We start from the raw sequence: 20,320 nt of genomic DNA on the forward strand, positions 1-20,320 counted from the left end.
TTAAAAAAAAGAAACCTAATTTTTTTACTTAACCATCATCCCAGGAACCCCTGGATTTAGCTCAATACAAAAGTTTTTTAACAGGACTTCATCAGGCATGTTAAATGAACAGAATCCATGCCAATTTGCTTCAAGAAAATACTTTCTTTACACTTCTTGCTTTTCTGGGTCAACAAAGTTGCTTTTCGTTAGCCAAGCCAAAGCCTTCTGTCATCCTTGTGTATATGTACAACTTAGAACCATCATCATGATGAAGTACTATGGATCTTGCTTCAACTTTCTCCACATGATGGTTCAGGACTACTGCTTACTACCACTTTGATAGTAAAAATACTCAAGTCAAGTGAATCTCAGGACTGAAATTTTTGGCAAATAAAAATACCAATTAAAACTCACACCATTGTTTATTTCTACCAAGCAGGCAAGTGAGATCAACAAGCGTCCATGGTATTATAATGGGCATGAACATGTGCAATACTAAGATGGTGTCTGCAGAGCCCAACAACATTGTTAGATGTAAATTTGCTTCTGATGCATAAAGAGTGTACAGCTCATACCATCGTATCCTTTGGGGGAAATATCCCTGGATTGCACCTTGGGAGCTATGGCTCTCTTGCCATAAGCATGGTTGTCATAACTGTTATATTCAAACGTAGTCTTAGAGTATTTCTCTAGTTCCTTGGCCAGGTTGGAGCGGGGCGTTGTGGTAGGAACATTGTTTCTGTAGCCATACTGGGGAATCTCCAACTGCTTAACAAAACACATAGGCCTAGAAATTAAAAACATGTACAGTTGTTAGACATATAATATACAATTTACAGCCAGGCTAGTAAAATTTCAATCAGTTTGTTTAATGCACTCAGGAGGTAGCAATGCATTATATCTTTGTTTTATGCTTCCGTCAACAAAAGCCCAGAGCAAATGAATCATAATTAGACCACCTGTGGGTATTGATAATAAAAACAGGGAAATGGCCTTATAACAGTAGAGACGGCAGGCAATATGTAAGGTGTATGTCTGCGGTGTAGAATTAAATATGTAAATATACTTAGCAGGTATGTTTTTGTGTTAAAGACAGGAGGAACATATTGAAGTGTTATCTAAAATGTTTTCCAACTCTACAGTGCTGGATCTTCTTCATAATTCTTTTCCAATTTGAGCTTGTTTGCGAAACATTTTGTATAGCATGCGAAATGTCCCAAAGGCTCTCCCCTCAGTTTCTCCAAAATCATATAAAAGATACAGAAGAATATAATTGTATGTACATTGGATCAGCTCCAATGACAGGTGCTATAGTAATTGGCCCACTGCAAGATGTTCTAATAATATGAGCTGGAATGGTGACTCTTAAAATGGCATGTGAAAAGGCCTTAGGATTGAGAGACGGGCCTCCCCTGAAGATCATAAGAGCCAAGAAGGCTTATATTAATGGATTCCTGAAATATTTTCCTCCAGAACATATATGGAAGATGTACACATATTTGAAGAACAACATTGTATTACTTCTACACTTTGATTTTCTTTCACATGCTGAAAAATACTTTTAAAAAAACCCCAAGGTGGCTTACAAATTATTAAAAGACAAACCAGTTAAAAAGACAAGAAATTATTACATTAAAAAAACAATTAAGCATATTAGTATTAAGATGATTCATTGCAACTGTTAAAAACACTTTAAGAGTAGATTTAAACATACACAAAATAATATGAATTACCTCAAACTAAAACTCTTCATTGCCTAGTTAGTGGTTAAAGCCTGCCTGGAAAATCCGCTTTTCACCTTTCACCAGAAGGACAAGTGCAAGGATGCCAACCTAGTCTGCCAGGGGAGGGCATCCCACAACTGTGGAGCAGCCACAGAGAAGGCCCTCTCTCACATCTTCACTACACGTGCTTGGGAGGGCAGTAGGACTGAGAGAAGGGCCTTCCCTGAAGTTCTTAAGAGCCGAGAAAGCTTATAAGGGAAGAAACAGTTCTTCAGATAACCTGGACCCAAGCCATATAAGGCTTATAGGTCAAAGCCAGCATATACAGTATTCTATACATTTCATTTCTTTTCCATTTTTTTAAATGTAGCTTACGCCAGTGGCAAAGTGAACCAAACGTTTCTCCAAGAGCCACCCGTCCCTTGAGGAATGTCAGTTCACCTGCCATTGAACTGCCACTTAACTGCAAATCCTGATGCCAAAGGCACCACCATTTTACTAAGGCTGAAAATGCTAGACACAGAAGCGTTCTGAGGTTTTTAGAACACTGTTCTGATTATTTTTAGGCCAATACATAAAACCTACAGTTGACTCAGAGTGATGCTTTTTGAAGTCAGGAAAGCAGGAATCGATAAGAAGATCTGTACTTAGCAAACATAAGTATTACAGCCCAAACTTCAGAATCTTCCTCTTAAAATGGCTGTACAAGATAAGGAGAATGGAGGAGCCAAACCTGAGGTGACAACATAACTCAGATCACCTATCAAGTTCTGAAGGGCAAGACAATCCCAGAGGCAAAAGCAAAACTGCCAGAAACATCGATTTCAGTCATCTGTCAAAAACTCAGTTGCTGCTTTTGACAAGAAGCCTTCTCTGTCTAGCACTTGACTTTCACCACAGAAAATCTGGTTCTAACACAGGGATAGTTCTATTTCAGTTCTGCCTGCTTACTTTGGGCAAAAAGGACTCTAGAGCCCAATATATCTCCTTGCTTTGCTGAGCAAGGGAGTCCCCCCCAAATGGTTTCTCTGTCATCAACCTGCAAAGATACTACATACCGTATTTTTCGCACCATAAGACACACTTTTCTCCCACAAAACAGGGGGAGTGGAAAGTCTGTGCGTCTTATGGAGCGAAGAAAACAGATTATATTTTCCTGTTTTCTTCTCCTAAAAAATTGGTGCGTCTTATGGAAAGGTGCATCTTATGGAGCGAAAAATACGGTACTTCTGAACAATAACAAAATCAGCAATGTGTCATCTCTTCAAAAAATTATCTCCATGTTTTTCAGGACGATGACATATGACATATGGCCAAGATACCTAGGTTGTGCCATCAAATAGTCCTATCACTGTTTAAGATGTTACAGAAAATTCTGCTGTCTTTGGCTCTCTGGAAGCCATCGTCACCATGAACAAGGTGCTATTAACCATGCTTTATACTTCCAGTCTTGGAACATACATACAAATGTGTAGCCACCTCAGGTCTCTGCAATTACAGAAATGCCGCTCAAATAATGATAGTAAGCATAAGTAGTCGTGTAACTTTAGATGTAAAGACTTAAAGGTTTGAAAAAAGTATTTCCGGATACCTAACTGTGAATATATGGATGATATCACCAGAATGCTTTTGACTCTAGGTCAGCTTTACCATTAGGTAAACATGTCATCTAAATGCACTGTATAGATGGCTTCAGATACTTTCCCCCACAGGTGCAGTGGCTTCCAACAACACTGTACATTAAGATACATAAGAAATACAACTGACTGAAAAGATCCAAGGCTCAGCAAAACAGCCCACCAAGCTTTCAAAATTCGAGTGTGAGCAAAACTTCTACTTTGCTATTAAGGTCTCTTGGCTGGATTTTGTTGAACAACCCAATCTTATGGGTCCCCTAAAGAATATCATTATGGAAAGTACAATTTGATGCAGAGGAATAGAGAATAAATTTATAATTTTCAGTTATGCCCCATTTATTAATGTTGATAATCAAACCATTTTCCAACAGAAAAAACTTGGGAGGTGGAAATTGTGGAATCTTGCTATATTTTCCGAGAGTCATTGTTTTTTAAAATATAATCAGAAAATATGGCAGGAGTTAGAAGATCAAAACAGCACAGAAATCAAGCTAAAAATGCCAATGTTTTTATATTAGTGTTAGAATTCTGACTGTCAAGTTGCCCAGGAACCATATGTTTCTTGCCTGCAACAAGCAAGTGCCTATAGATTCTGCACAGTTTATAGTTCATCCATTCCCAAACTTTTCAGGATCACAACGCTTTATTCGTGTTTAAGAAGGTCTTACATTTTCCCACCTCTCTTTTAGATTCATCTGACACCCTCTGACTTTAAAAAAGATCCATTTGCAATTTCACATTAAAAATATCCACAAAATATAATTAAAATGATTTAAAATTAAGTTTAACAGAAATAGTTTTTTCTGTGAAATCCTAAATTTGAATAACATTTGTTTAAGCCAATAAACATTGTTTTTAGTTTATGAAGAGCTCATGGGTTTATGCCCCCTTTGCACTTTCTGAACACCCACAGTGGAATGTGTCCCTCCCAGTTCAGGAGCTACTCTTACAGCCCACATTGCAAGGAATGAGATGATTCACGAATCTGTAGCAATTAAACTGTAAGCTACACAAACGTATATGTTAGCATTCATTGTAGAGAAAATAAGAAGCCAACTAAACCTCAATGGATCTTTTAAAATATTAAAATGCAAAAATGACACACTTTTGAATTACAAATCAGGCAAAAAAATTTGAAAATAGGGCTTCTGGTTTTCATTTAAACTGATATTTACTAGTAAACGCCTGCTGGAAAAAACAAGACTTACCGGTAAATATTAGTTTATTTCCCAAAGATATCAACTTTTTTTCACACTGTTCTTAGATTCAGAATTCCAGCAGGCAGCTTTACACCAAACAATGCCTAAGACAAAAATGAGCTTTTCAGCTTTATTGATATTTGCCAGAAAAACATTACCCGCCCACCCCCAGGATATATTGGTAGAGAAAGGCTGAGAACAGGATCCAGAAGCCCTAATTCTAAACACTTCTTCAGAGATGATATAATTTTTTTAGTGCTGAAGCTAATGTATTATACAATTAATCTGGTATATATTACTAAGTGTTAGAGCAACTCTTTATACCTCAAGACACGATCTGATGCCTGGTTTGATTTGGATGCATCACAGCTCTGATGCTTCTCTTGAGCTTTAGCCAGTTTCTCTGCTGCAGCAATAGGACATCCCGAGAGGCTGCAATTACAGAAAGAAAATGTAATTGTTGTGCCCTGAATATCTTCGTGGAGCCCCGCTTAGTGTCCAACGAATTACCTAAGTCTTGATGCCCTGTTTGCTCCTATGTACAACTCAACCTTTAAGGACACAGAGCTGCTATCATTTAAAACACATACACACACAAACCTTCCTGTTTCACATGAGAAGACTCTGTTGTGTTAAACTTGTGACCCACCAAATTTCATACAATCTCTCAAACCAGAAACAGACATTAGAGACAGATGATGGCTGGAAGAGGGAATTTTTTTTAAACTAATCAAAATGCCTCAGTGTCAGAAGAAGCTTTTCTCACCTCCAGAACCAAGCAAATTAGCTTGGTTTGTTTGATGACTGATCTTCAAGAATTAAACACTAGATTCCTTTGAAGTCTGATATCATAAAATGGGAAGGCTGCCTTAATCACTTCTCTGCAACATTAACATGTTTGCTGCTCTAATTATGGGCTACTCTAAAGTCTGTTTCCAGTATCAGCTACATATTTTGGCATGCCAAAGCATCACTGTTTTGGTTCTGCCTCCCCGTAAAACACAAAGCTTAATTAGACATCAGTAATAGCTTGTGAGTTGCATTCAGCTTCATAGGTGACGTTTACTGTTCTTGCGAATGGGCAGAACACAAAAATAAATGAATAAACAGATAAATGAATTAATGATGCTTCCAAGTAAGCACCCTTGAACCTGATTGGGCTTTGTTCAGAGAGGGACCAGGCTGTGTCAATAATAATTCAGAACACAACTTTGTCTGAGCATTTGAAAGATACCATTTCATACTGAAACTTGGAAAGAACATAGGGGTCAACCCGTCTAAATGGAATTGAGCAGATAATGGCAAATCTGCTTCTGTCTGGAAAAGTCAATGGAAAAACAGGCAACATATCAGATGCAGCACATTTAGACATCACGAATGGCCTCAGCAAAGGAAACATCATTCTTCCGGTCACATCCTTTTATATATATGGTCATCTATCTTAAATTATCCCCCAAGAAAGCATGACTAGAAAATATTGTCTTTAGTCATCGAAGAGGCTACAGGGTATCTTGACTCCTATTTTTAGAACTGTATGGTGATTAAGTTCTCTGAATCATTCTCTTGGATGGAGGAGTAGGGAACTCCACCCACCACCACACGATTTGTTCTTTGCAATTTTATTCCTGTTTTTCCCTTCCCTTATCCTCCATTGTGTATGTCCTGGGATGAAAGGTTCTAAAAACACATATACTGTACATTTGTGTTGAAAGAAAGAGTTGGCAATATTCTCAGTGCAAGTTCACAATACATATTTCTTTGGCTAAGGAAGCAATTTCTTTTTATAATATGAGACACCTACCCCTTGCAAAACTAAGCAAATATTTTCAGGTAATTCAGAGAAGCACCATACAATAGTGAATATTTCCCCAAGCAGTTCCCTGGATGTCCGTGGTAGTGAGTATAGTGGCATGAATGCAGGAGAACCAGAAAACCTGTATCTTTAAGAGGGTTAGTATTACTGGCAGCCAATGTCAAAATCATGGACATTTAGCTGGGGCAATCTTTTTATAGTTTTATATATCTACCCCTTACCTGTGTTGATTTTTTTCATTTCCATCTTGGAAATTACCATTTGACCCTCAGAGTGAAATTCTAAGTTTTGTAGAGGTTTCTTTTTTCTTTTTTTAATTACCTTTGAGGGCTTAATTAATTATTTATGTATTTTTTTCCATGGTATTTAATGAGAAAAGTATTTTGCCTTTTCCTGTAGGATTTTTGAATTGTTTGGGAATGACTCCTGTGTCCCAAACATAGTACAGTATAGGACTTCACCATCTGGATATTTCCGATTCTAGAAAGATGGTTCTTTTAAAATCTGCAGGAATGTACAGCACTTTGCACATGATAAACAGAGACTGACAAACAGGGCATAAATTTGTATTATTATATTATATTATTTATTTACTCAGCTTGTATCCTGCTTCCATTAGTTGCTGTAGCACTATTCTGGGTGGGTTACAATCTCATAAAGTAGAAAACAGAAATGAAAACAGAAATATTAAAACTGGTAACAAAAACCCTTAAAAAATAAGAAAAAAGAAAAAATAACACCAGATATTACTTTTGATTCTGGGTTGGTATGTCATCCTTTATTGTCTTTGGTAATACTGTATTCTTCAAGGAAGCCATTTTGTTTTTAAGTGGACAGAAGAGATTTTAGTGGGGGGGGGTCAAAATTCACTGCAAGGTCAAGATAATTTCCGTTTTTCTGCATTCAGAAGTGAACAAGCAGGGATCTTACAGAGCATCTGTTGACCCTCAGAAGAGCCAGAAACATAAATAAGAAATACAGAAATGGGAAGGAGAAATAACTCCATGTTGCCTGAAACGCTGGGGGAGGGAGCACTCAGTGGGCACTGCCAGTCTGACACTATTGATAATCTGGAAAAGAAATTTAAGCTTTCAATGTATAGAGTTCTTGCTTCGGAAAGACAAATGAAGGCAAACAGCAATCAGCTTTGAAATTTAGCTTATTCCTTGAATTAATTGTGCCCCAAAGGTAATCCTCTCATACGTTAAACCATAAAACACCATCAGACTCAACACATCAGTCAATCTGTTCAGTCAAATAAAGCCCTAAAGCATTTTGCATGTAGATGTGTGTGTGCCCGCACACACAGGCACACACACATGCACACGCACACACACTCATGCACACAAGTGTAGGAGCTGTGAAATGGAATCTGGCTGGAGCATAGCGTAGTGACGAGGTTCTTACCTTCTGTGAGAATTCCTGTTGCTATTTACGTGGCCTCGGCCTGTGCAGCCTGGTGTAGGACACTTAAGAACGTTTTCATGCATGGCAAGAACTTGGCAAGGAGAAGGAAAGGAAACAGCAGAGTGTGGAAACAACAACAAGAAGAAAGAGATTTCAAGTCCCAATTTGTAGGAAGCCATTTTAGTACAAAGCAAGATTAATTAATGATCAGCATTCCTGAGAACAGACATGTGACAGGTAGAGCCCATAAAGCCCGGTGAGGAAAAGAAGTGTTGTAGTACTATACTCATTAACACAGGATGATGGTAATACACTAAGAGTTATGGAGGGAAGGGAATCTAACAGTCTCGTGTAACAGCAAAGCAAGAGTCTGCATACGTTAAGTGCTACACAAAAGCACTGAGTAGCACAGTCGTTAAGTAGGAGTTTGGAAGAGGTTTTTAGATGCATATATGCAAGAATAAATGGATTTGTGTACACAGAATAGGCATCCAGAATCTGGAGTCAGTATAGCAGAAAATGTATGCAAATTCAGCAGTGCTGAATTCACTTCAATGCAGTCAGTGGAGGGCACGAGAGAGCAACCCAGTCAAGGAAGTAAGTTCTAAGGCCCACGACTGCCTTGGTTCCACAGGGCTAATAATTATTAAAGTTCAGTGGCACTTAAAAATTGCAACATGAACAAAATTATTATTATGATTATTCTTACTTTTAATATACAGCTCTTGTCAAACCATAATGGGTCAGGAAAAAGAAAACAAAGAGGAACAAAGAATGTGAGCACACTTGGAAGTCAAGAGATTGGTGGAGTGATAAGTTATGTATATAAGGAGTTAAGAAGTCTGGGTTATTCAAAGCAGAGTTGCCCTTCACCACCACCAAGCAAGCACAGGGAAGGAAGGGGCTGCAGTTCAGTGAAGGAGAGGCAGAGTTTGTGATTACGCCTCTACCATATGCAGGTAAGAGATCTGGAATAATCTGGAATCCAACCATACAGTCCTCAAAGTCTCTGGATTTTAGACCACATGACAATAGAGGGCTAAAGAGGCTTTGGGACTGACTCACATATAGTACCTTCTAGTGAACATGAACTGAAACCTTTGTGTGCCAGACTATTGATAGACACACATTTATAGTGTATAAAAGAATTAGATTGGGCCCAATCTGGGTGCATGTGTATGACATGAAAAATGGTTTGCATCTATATCACCATTACATGATGGACTAACACATAATTATGCTACAATTCAAAGTTCATGAAATAGTATATTTAATGCTTACATAAAAGCCAAGGACATCAGGAATAGAACCTATACATATTGATTTAAAGAATTTTCACAACCACCATCATTCATCACCATCACCACACTACTAGCAGTGTACTAAATATGTGAAAGCTTCACTCTGGAATTCCTGCTATTTGTAGCTGTTCTTGAAACATGCTTTACAAGCCCAGCACTGCAGGAGTCAGGGAAAAAAAAAGAGAGAGAGATGATCTCACCTTTTTCACTTTTTGTCACTATTGAACATGCAAACCGTTTAAAGCTATATTCTTCTTTGATCAGCAACATTTCTTAAACGCTTCATGTTTAGCATTTATGGGAGTTGGGGGGGGGCAGAAGAACCACTTTGAGCAACTGAGTAAACATTTGCCTTTGAGAAAATTACAGGTTTTGCTAAACTGGAAAATGAATTCCTTTGATCAGCTAAGTCTGCACACCAGCTGAGAAGCGGTATTGTTTCCTTAAAGGGATTTCCCCTTCAGTGAGCTGTCTTCTAAAAAGGGAGACTATCCCATTAAAAACATATGATTTGGACAGGGTGTGTGTTAAGTCGTTAGAACACTTAATTCTACTCTCCCTAATTCTGGAGGGCCACTGTTACAGGTTCTTATGCTGGATCTCCATAGCTGTAGCTCTCTCTCTCTCTCTCTCTCTCTCTCTCTGTGTGTATGTGTGTGTGCGTGCGCGCATATACACACACACACAGAGACATGTATACAATATGTGTACGTATGCATACTAGCCTGATTTTGTTCTCTGAAGGGTGCCATTTTTATTGGGAGCCAATTCCCTGGAGTGGCACTGCAATGGAATTTCTCAGTGTACAGTAAGAGAATGAATCAACTTGTTCCCTTGATGTCCACAGAGAAACGTCTTGACATATCCATCCCTCCAATTGTATCATAAGTGAAAGCATTCTGCTAAAAGAATTTATAAAAGGGGGCTGTGAAACTCATGTGATAATGTAACACCACATTGTAAATATTTCTAGTTATGGCAGCAATATGGGAGGGATATGCTATAGGGAAAATTTTCTTTTCAGTGGCAGCCCCATTATGTGTGTAACATACCACAGATTAGCCTTAATCATCATCAAGTCATTGGAAGCCATTTTAATGCTTTAAACTAATTTTAGAGCTATGCACAAAAATCAAAGAATCAATAAGATTCTTGTTGTATATTCTTCTTATATTTTCCTTGGTAGTTGTATAGGCATTCCTGATAGCAATTAGACAATGATGGCAGCTGATTCTTAACACATTACCATCCTTTTATTCTCCCTACATATAATGCCAGCATTTTTGCACTGACATTCATGCAAACTGTACAGAAAGTCAATCACATTTCTAAACATCAAAATTTTTAATTAATTGTTCCAAATTTGTATAGCTAAATTTAAAAGAATAATTTAAATATACATTTTAAGGCTGAAAGGAACACTTGCTCCTTGATTTGGACAGGTGAGAGAGGACCTACTCATGTGGTGGATTTAATTTTTCGGAATTAAAAGTAGAACTATTTTGCTTGGCAGAGTCACATCATGAGGAGAGAGGGACTGTTCAGAAATACCTTAATACTGTCAGAATCAAAGAATACAGCTTTAAAACATCTTCCTTCAAGCATAACGGTTAGTATAGATGTGAAAATGATGAAATACGGAAAGAAAATGTAAATATAACATAAAACAGGTTGCTAAATTGAGACATATCATACTGGAAAAATGGGAGGAAAAAAGAAAGGGGAAAAAAAAGCTTTTAATGCATGCTAGAAAGATTTGTGTGGAGTTTTATCCCCAGTTTCCATGAAACAATGTGGACTTACTTTCTGGAGGGACCCTATCTTTGTGTGGGCATCCTGACAAACTGCGGTGATGGGGGTAAAGCCCCGTTACATGGCCAGTTCCATCACACCCAGGGGTAGGACATTTGCTCTCTTTCTTTTCTGTTCTTGAGGGATCTATAATTTACAACAAATGTGTCAAGTGAATGATGTTTTTCAAATTTCCAAATGGATGAAGGTTCATTTAATGAAATCAGATACTCTCTGGAAAATGTTCTTAAAGAACACTGGAAGAAAACACATCGGCTATTGCTTAAACATTTTTAGTTCTTGCTTCCTTTTTCTGTACCATAGGCTCCTACAATCCAAGTTGTCTCCATTCATGGAGGGCAACAGACAGCGACTTTGTTCCAGCAAAGCCACACCACTGTTGATTAATTTACTTCTGCAAAGCATTAGCTATAGGGTAGAAGTTGGCTGGGATTCCCGCTCACCCACCCCCTTCACTCTTTCTTTTAGCATTATTTGCCTTGTGTATTGAAGTCTACAGATTTACTGCAGGGGCTCTGATGATAGTGGGCCCAGCTCCTGTGCCAAAATTCTTCACAGATTCAATGCAAATGAATTCTTCTCCTGTGGCATTCTACAATGGACACTAGTTTCTCCAAAGTTTGTGTCGAAGTACTAGAACTTAGACAAAAGTGTTTTTCCCCCTATGAATATTTACTATATGTTAAAATGCAGCTCATACATGCTTTTTAATTTGGCCCATGACAATCACATATTTCTAATGCTTGAATATTCATAACGTTCCAGGAATTACATTTTGCTGTCTTCCTTCTGTAGCTTATGGAAGTGATTTTAATGTATCTAAGGAATAATTCTTGCCAAGTAAGGAATAGAATTGCTGTTGAAATTTCTTTGGAACTGGAATTGGAATCCCAGTGTCATTCGTTTTATTTCACTTGTTCTACTCAAATACTCATCTTCCCATTTACACAATCAGTTATCCTGGTTTGACATCCCCAGAGCTAACTCCAGCCTTTGATTTTGGATAGAAGTGCTGTAAACAAGATGTGGGGGTCACGAAGAGTCAGACACAACTTAATGACTAAACAACAACAAACAAGATATAAACAAGCTTCAGCCACAGAAATGGAACTTCACTGGTATTTTGCTTTTCCTACCGCAAAGCATCTGCATCTGTGCAAGCTGCAGATTAGCTTGCTTCGGTTTGGAGATAGCTGGGGTGTGGAGAGAGATACATGGGGTCCTTTGCAAATGGGCTGGAGGGACAGGAACACTCCTGCTATTGTGGAGCTGCCATCTTTTCACCCTCTGTCATTAAATAAGAAGTGGGCCACTTCTAGACCTCCAGAGCTTCACATGCCTGTCGCTGGAACTTGGACAGACATACCCAATCCCAAGAACAACACCCCAGTTGCTTTCCTTACAGAAGTTGGTGTGATGCTCAGAGTAAAATCTCCCCGTCTATGAGTTCTAGCTGGGTGCTTCCTGTTTGCCTCTGAGCTGTGTGAAATATTTTCCCCAGAAGTTTGGAAGATTCCTACCGTATCTTGCTTGCAATGGCTAAGCTAGTCAGAGTAGCTTCAAGGACATCTAAGTGGTAACCAATGAAGCTGTGCTTCTCCAATGGGGAGGGGTAAGGAGTAAGTCAGGGGTCTCAAACATGTGGCCCGGGGGGGATTTGCGGTCCACCGCATGATAGTTTGTGGCCCCGCCTTGCCTGCCCCAAAAGCGCCCACGCGTCCTCTGCTGTCAAGAGTCAAAAAAAGCCTTGCCTCGCTCGCCAGCTCTCCCCCAAGACAGCGCCTCTTGCACCCTCCATATGGAACTGCAGCCTGCCAGCTAGCCCTCCTGTCTGCCAGCTGACAGGCTGCAGTTCCATATGGAGGGTGCAAGAGGCGCTGTATTGGGGGAGAGCCAGTGAGTGAGGCGTGCTGCCGGCCCTTTCCCCTGAGAGCCCAAACTGCTGTCGCGCGATGTCTGAGAGTGGAGCTCGCTCCCGGCCCATCCTTGAAGAGTGTCTCCAAGCCACCAACAGCAGCGGCAGCTACCGCCGCCGCTTCTTCCAGGGAACCAGCTCTCTGGCTCTCTTTCTCTCTCGGCACCCCCAGCACCAGCCTGGCCAACGATCGCCTCAGCATCCAGTGGTGCTTCCTCCTCCTCCTCTTCGGGCTGCTTCAGCCACCTCAGCTCTGGAGGCTGCCTGGGCTCACCTCTCAAAGTTGCTCCTCTGTCATGGTGGAGGAAGCTGCTGCTGCTGAGTGTGCCTTTTTTTGAGGGGGGCCCTCAGAGGAAGGTTGCCAGACCTCCATGTGTGTTTGTGTGCGTGCGCACACCTGTGGGGGGCCCTCCTGCCCCATTCTGTTTAATTTTGTTTGTTCTGGTGGGAGTTTTTCTCCTTTGGCAAGGTGAATTCTGTGAGGGTTTTAAAAAAAATTTATGTCGTTCCGTCCTCCCCCCCCCCCCGCCTAGGCGGTCCCTTCTCCACTTTGTCCTGCTGCTGCAGCTGGTGATAGTGAAGGAGTCGGAGGGGGTCGTGGCCGGCGATGAGAGCCCTCAAAACATGGCCGGGTTGCTCTCACTCCCTTTTGAAGGCACAAGGAAACATTTAAAGCCATTTGTCTTTCCCCCCAAAAAACGTTTAATTTGAGAAGGAGGTGTGGGCTGTGCTAGGGGCTGCATTTGGGCCCCCCAAAAAAACCACATGGGGCCTAAGAGCCATGTCACCCATCTGCATCTTAGGTGCCTATTTACAGGAAGTTAGAAAAAAGGACAATTCTCTTTAGAATACATGGCGGCGAAAGGGAGAGTTGGTGATGATAAGTGAGAGTCATCACACCTTCAGTGGGTCTATAAGGAGTCTTGTTCTAGAGCTAAAGCAGCTCCAAGGTTTCAGAGTTTTGGGGAAATAAACTTGGCTGGACTTAATAAAGCCCAGATCTGGAATTAATGGGCAAGAAAGCACAGCTTAATGGAAGGGAGACAGATCAGTCAGAGGTGTGTGTATGGAAGGGATATGCTTCTGGCTTTCATTTTGGCCTTCCTCTCAGAGAAGCACTGAAAGGAGAAAGAGTAAGTGCAGCTATGGACGGAGAACATGAACTCTCTACCTCACCAACACAAGGAGGAGTGTGTTCCCCATGGTTCTCTTGCAGTTACATTTGAGTGAATCAGAGGTTGTCTTCAGCCGAAATATAACTGGCGGTGCCCATCAAGGTAGGGGAGCCAAAAAACTAATTCCCAGATAAATGATTGTGTAAATCTGAGGATCATCCACTCAGGACCATATTGCCCCAAAGCTATGCATGCTATATTACACCTGGTGCAGCCAATCTACCTCTTTGGCAAACACCCCTATCTACAGGGTCTATGGAATTCATTCCACTTCAAAATATGTTTTCTTCCTTTAAAAAGTTATGCACAAATCTCTTTTCAGGTGCTTAGAAAAACACAGTAACCTTTGAAGAATTCGGGACAGTCAGAGGGGTATCAGGATAATCAGCCTGATGTAACAAACAAAGAAAATGTTTTTAAATTATACAAAGAAGTTTCAGGTCAGCAAACCATCCTTTACATTCAGGCAATATTTTGCATTTCTAGGACTAATTTATTTCCAGGTGTCAAACAAATACATGCAGTATAGCAAATAAAATCCTGGCTCTAATAAAACTATTTTGAAAATGTACAAACTAACCATTCCATAAAGTTAATTTCCCCTGCAACAACTTGACACGTCTGTCAGCACTATCTGTCTGAACCTGGCTTGGTGATTTTTCTGTAGCAGAAGTCAATTCTTTTCAGAACCAGACTGTGTTATCTCATTGCCTCTTACATCATAAGATTTCAGTTCAAATCAAATCTTATTTGACAGCTCAAGTTTTGACATATTTCTGGAACTTCACTTTTTAGTAAGTAAACTTTACATAAGGAATTGTTCATATGAAGCCTAATTGAGAGATTATATTCCAGGGTCTCTAATTGTTTTAAATTATTGACGCCCTGAAAACTGAGCCAATGCACAATAGCCAATGCATAAGAAGCCCTGGGCATGTGACCCCTGCTACCCCTTTGAGTGTGAATCTGCTGCCTGTTCAGAAGGGACAAAATCAGAGGCAGGTACAGAGTTTTGCTTACTAGGCCACTCAATAAGGGCTTTAGGATGTCTTGCAAATAGTCTAGTTTTACACATGGCAGAAGAATCCCATGTCTGTGTTACTCTGAGCTGGGAGCCACATGCAAATGAGAGTGGCCACCTAGTTTTATGGACATTTGGCTCTAGAAGTCCATAGCTTTTAACCAAATGTAGTACATCAACCATGTATGGAATCCCACTACCAGACCTCCTCCTTTTGTTGCTTGCCTAGAACTGGAAAGCAGAAATCTAGCAAATCATAATGCATAACTTGGGGAGGATGCATAGGTCATACATTTTGCTAGGCCTAGTCTCATACTTTAAATCAAAGACTGAAATCCTACTGCACTTGGCGTAGTGTAAAGTTATGCATGTGGACATTTACAAGGAGTCACACCCAGACAGTCCATATTGTATAACTTATTGTGCAAATGATTATGCAGTTTGCTGTGCAAATAGTTGTGCAACACACCAGCGCAACTGCTTGTTGTCTGTGGCTTCTGCCTTCTTACGCAGGCGTAGTTGTGCAACAGGATTTCAGCAAAAAGTTTTAGCTTTAGGAGGGCAACAGGAAGAGGAAGTCCAGATTTCTGTGTGCTATTTTACTACATAATATTAGCACAACATTTAATCACACCTTTCTCTGAATTCCCTATACAAATGCTACAATAACTCACATCAGGAGTTGGAGCCCAGTTCAAGAATTACCTTTATGGTCTCACCATGGTTTGAGGGGATTGCCTAGCCACTCCTCTCTCCATTGTCATTTTTTACACATGGAAGGTTATTGGTCTGTAGAGGATAGATTCCTGCGTGTATGTATGTTCGAAACATGACAGAGAGCACCAATTTTCCATGGCTCTTGCTTGGGTGTCCCGTCGGGACTTATCTTCTGCAGAAAAGTTGTTTTCACTTGTAGAAAGTACTGGTGGAAAGAGGAGGAGGCTAGGTACTTTCCCACAAAGTGTGATGAGTTTACTTATGAAAGTAAGCTTGAAAAAGGGCTTCGGTCTATCCATTCTGAAGTGGTAAGGAAATTTATTAAACCCAAGACCACAGAAGATTGGAGCTGGGAATAGAACTCATTAGCACCTGCCTGTATGTCTTGGAGATTGCCTAGACAGCCATACCATTCATTTACATACATAAAGTTTTATTCAACAATTGTCAGAAAGCATTTCAAGATACTATATTTTTGTCAAAAACCCATTGCTAATAGCATTGTGTTTCAGTCATTGTTATTTCACATTTTTTAAAAAAAATTCAGGGGAGGAAGAAACTTAGTTAATCCAGAAGACCATAGATCTCTGCTCAAAGTTAATTAGGGATCACATTGAAAGAAGACAACTGACATCATCATAGAGGTTCACGTTGTAACTTGAAATTCAAATTTGCCCACTCATAACATTACAGCAGTATATCTCAGTTGTACAAACCAATCAAAAACATGGGCAGACTCTTTTAATTCACAGGATATCCCAGGAGCTTTATCATCAGCACAATTCTCCAGCCTGAACATTAAATAACTGGAACTAACTTGATGTACTGTATTTTTTTGCATTAGAAAACATGGAAGATGGGATCAGTTTTGGTGTTGAATTTAACATCAATAGTGACCATTACTGTATAAATATTTTCATTATCCTACAAGGAAAACAGAAGGTTCTTCCCACTGGCTGAACTTCTGTTGCACAGTGGCACCAAAGGCATAACTTTTGGATCAAATTGCCTCAAGAAACCTCCACAAACAACATTATCTGTTGCTTACTGAATCATGTGACTTGGCACGTAGAGATTTGTTAACTTGATCTGATTCACCTCCATTGCATAGCAGTGCAACAGGATTTCAGCCATTGCCTGATAACAACTGTCCAGTCATTGCTACAATATTATCAGAACCGGTGTAATTTTGCAAGAGTGGAAGAAAGGATGACTTCAGAGGTTTTCTAACATACTGTAGCATTAACAGATGACTAGAGAAAATATGCCCACTTGTAGATTTTGGGGGATCACATATAGTACAGCTTGCAAACATAAGAGAAACTGAATTGTTGTGTATTCCTTTTGATGTCTTTACTTCCCTGAGATGTGTCCAATGCATCTCCTTCAAGAGCCTTTGCTCAGAACATACTATATACTTGATGATGTATAAGAAATATATACCTTTCATTCATTTTCTTTTTAAATCTTTCTAGCAGAGCAAGGAAGGTCTATGAATAGTTTTCTTCCTTCTTCCTTGCTAAAACAAGGAATGGATATGCACCCCATGTTTGATACTAAACTTGTCCAAGCTTTCCATGTTAGGTTGCTCACTAACTGTAAAGGTGTTGACAGCAATCCTCATGTAAGTGCTCATGTTTGAAGTGGTCAGAATTTTCCTGAGCCTGAGCCCATATTTTTACAAGAAAATAAACATAAAACACCAATCAAATGTAACTAGGCCAGCAACATTTCTGACAATGGTGATTGTGGCTGCCGGTCTTCATAATTTCCCTGTGCATACATTACACTTGCAGTGGTGACTTACACGTGTAGGACGTATGCAGTGGGAACCTGCTCGGACCTAGTTGGTCACTGAGAGCATGGTATAATAAGTCACTGGTTAAAAATTGTAATGTGAGAATGTTCCTAGGATTTGCCGTGGCCATGTACATTATGATGGCTATTTAGATTGTTTCATTTATCTAAAAAAACTTTGCTCGAGGGAAAGAAAATCCTGTGCACAGTAACTGAAAATGATGTTTTAATCTCATAATTAAACTTTACAGTCCCATTTTGAAGTTCATAATATCAAAGCATAGCAAAGCAATTTAATAAAATGAGATTATGGGAAGTCAAGCATCATCCATAACCACCTTTCTTCATATCTCCCTCCAATAATGTTGATTCCTCAATTCCTATGAAAGTTCTAGAGAAGTGAAAAGTGTTCTGTAACTCTTTAGGGCATTAACACTTTACAATGGTGCAGATTCAGAAACAGTGTGTTTAGATGGGCATGCTATACACCTATACTTAAAACATCATTAGGGTAATTCGTGATGCGTTGTCTTCCTTTGTTTTGTATATTGGATTATTGTTAAGGGAGTACCTTAACTATTTCCACAAAAGAATGAAACCAGTGAAGCAGAATCCATAGAAGAAAGAAATTGCTATTGATCCCAACTGGGGACACAGCATGCCTTGCATAGCAAATGGTTTCCATTACCTTCCTATTTAAGATAATTAATGTGCAGCCATTGCCCCTATCTTATGTTATCGGTCATTCTGATACTGTTCAATTTCTGTCAAGTGACTCTACATTTTACATGGGAGAGGGTTTGTCAGTAACCCTTGCATGGCAATAATGTTATAGATCAGGATACCCCACACCATCCCATCTATAAAATATGCCTTTCACTGCTAATTGGTTAAAAAACTTTTAAGTCAGTTCTCCCAAGGTCTTTCAGTTTTCAAAGTATGAATGGAACTCTAACACACATTCAGCATTTCTGGATAATCTTTGCCTTTTTCAAAACAAAATCTTATTTCATTTATTTCACCTGAAAATGTACATTTTTCTGCTTGCACACAAATGACTTTCCTTTGAAATATTGAATACCCTTGGAAAATGTCATATGCCTTTTTTATATATACCAAAAAACAAAATCATGTGCATTATTTGTTAACATTTAGCCCATACTTCAACATAAGACAAAATACATTATATAGAATATTACCTTTACCATAATATGGCTTTTTGACATGGCCGTCACCGGACTTAGACTTCCTGTCATCTCCAGAAAGCTGTCTTGGAGACTGTTCCTCATAGGACCTCATATTATCCCTCCTTCCAGCTTCCATTGCCATTTTTTCCCTCATGGCTTTTGCTCGTTCTGTTTCTAAAGCAATAGCTTTCTCTAGTAGTGTTAAGTTTCCTTTCGTCATATCAAACACCTCTTCAGATCTATCTGAAGTAACAGAGGTGGTGTCATCATCTCGTTCATGGCACCCATCCTCTTTTGCACAACTAGAAAAAGTCCTAGATCTGGGACTCAACTGTTCTTCCAGCCTCATTAAGTTCATCATATCAGAATAATTCCTATCAGGCGTCCTTCCTTGGAAATCATCTTCTTGCCGGGTATGTTGGCGAGAATTCATATTCGGCTGTTGGTTTCTCTCCTGTGGGTTTGTCTCGCTCAGTTTCCTGGCCAGATCAAAGCATTGGTTCCTCAGACATTCCAAGCTACTGAGACACACTTCTTCATCACTTTCTTCCACCATTTTTTCCGTAAGCCCATTGTTCGTAGGCTTTCCTAACATCCCATAGTTCATATTCCTATTTTCTTGCTGGGACATATTGTCTGCATAATTTCTATCGTTAACATTTTCTGAAAGCACTACACCGTGTCCTTGTGCTAGCAATTTCAGCGAGTCCACAGTTTCCCTAACAACGTCACTGTCTAAATCTAAACTCAGCTCACTCTTACGACCAACGTTTTCATTTTTGTCGCTATCATCTTCCAGGCTATTAGATGTATTGCTATTCATTTCTGATTCTGTCCTGGCTCTGTATGCAGCATCCTCTGCAATTTTGCCAAGATTCAACAATGACTTGGCCACCAGTTCATCGTAATTATCATACTCATCATTATTGTTATCATCTTTTTCTGAGTCTTGCATTCGAGTATTGTGACAATTCATTTGATGGTCTTCTGCATAAGAAAGAAAGGAACAAAGAAAGAAAGAGACATGGAAAAGAAAAGAAAAAAAGTGGCTAGAATTGGAACTGTTTTTGCAGTATCATGGACAGAAAACAAACTGCCTGTCAATCATTCTTTAATATGTAGTAGCTGCTTTAAATTTACACTCTACAATTAAGAAGATTGATTGTTCTTAAGGATATGTTAAGTGATTTGACTGAAGAATTTTCACTTTTGCTCACCTCTTCATTAAGTTTTACTACCCAAGCACACTTCCTTATGGGTTTTATTTTACATTATAATATAATGTTTGTCAATGTTTATATTCATTTTTTTCTTTAAAATAATTTGTTTATTTTTCCTATGCTATTTGTCTGAGTTCTAAGGTTCCCAGCCCCTTTGATCTAAGAAAGCAGATGGTATAGGAGGCAATACTATAGGACTGTTATGTGCATGTAAAACACAGACTTCAGACAGTTTTAGTCCTATAAGCACCATTCATACTAAATCATTTGGATCCAGGCTTACTCATATTTAGAACAGACCTACTGAAATCCACAAGTCTTATCTAAGTATGATTAAATCTTGTTTCAACCTATGATATGCAATAAAATTGCGTCCTTTCAGATGAACTGGAGGATATGAGGCTAGGTAGGAA

General features: G+C 39.4%; 1 protein-coding gene across 50 annotated transcripts in view; it reads right to left on the reverse strand.

Moving 5' to 3' along the window:
* Positions 1–20,320, reverse strand: part of MYT1L (myelin transcription factor 1 like) — a 416,618-nt gene that overhangs the window by 72,879 nt on the left and 323,419 nt on the right. For 28 of the 50 annotated variants that reach the window (XM_073001026.2, XM_073001007.2, XM_078388952.1 and 25 more), the window contains 5 exons: positions 18,700–19,674; positions 10,867–11,001; positions 7,763–7,853; positions 4,867–4,974; positions 558–769 (listed from right to left, as the gene is read on the reverse strand). In XM_073001026.2, the coding sequence (XP_072857127.1) occupies positions 558–769; positions 4,867–4,974; positions 7,763–7,853; positions 10,867–11,001; positions 18,700–19,674 (1,521 nt within the window). The remainder of the gene's footprint in view (positions 1–557; positions 770–4,866; positions 4,975–7,762; positions 7,854–10,866; positions 11,002–18,699; positions 19,675–20,320) is intronic. The other 22 variants (XM_078389084.1, XM_078389077.1, XM_078389005.1 and 19 more) reach the window with 5 other exon arrangements.

The sequence above is a fragment of the Pogona vitticeps genome, chromosome 1, assembly GCF_051106095.1.
Source record: "Pogona vitticeps strain Pit_001003342236 chromosome 1, PviZW2.1, whole genome shotgun sequence".
Lineage (NCBI taxonomy): Eukaryota > Metazoa > Chordata > Lepidosauria > Squamata > Agamidae > Pogona > Pogona vitticeps.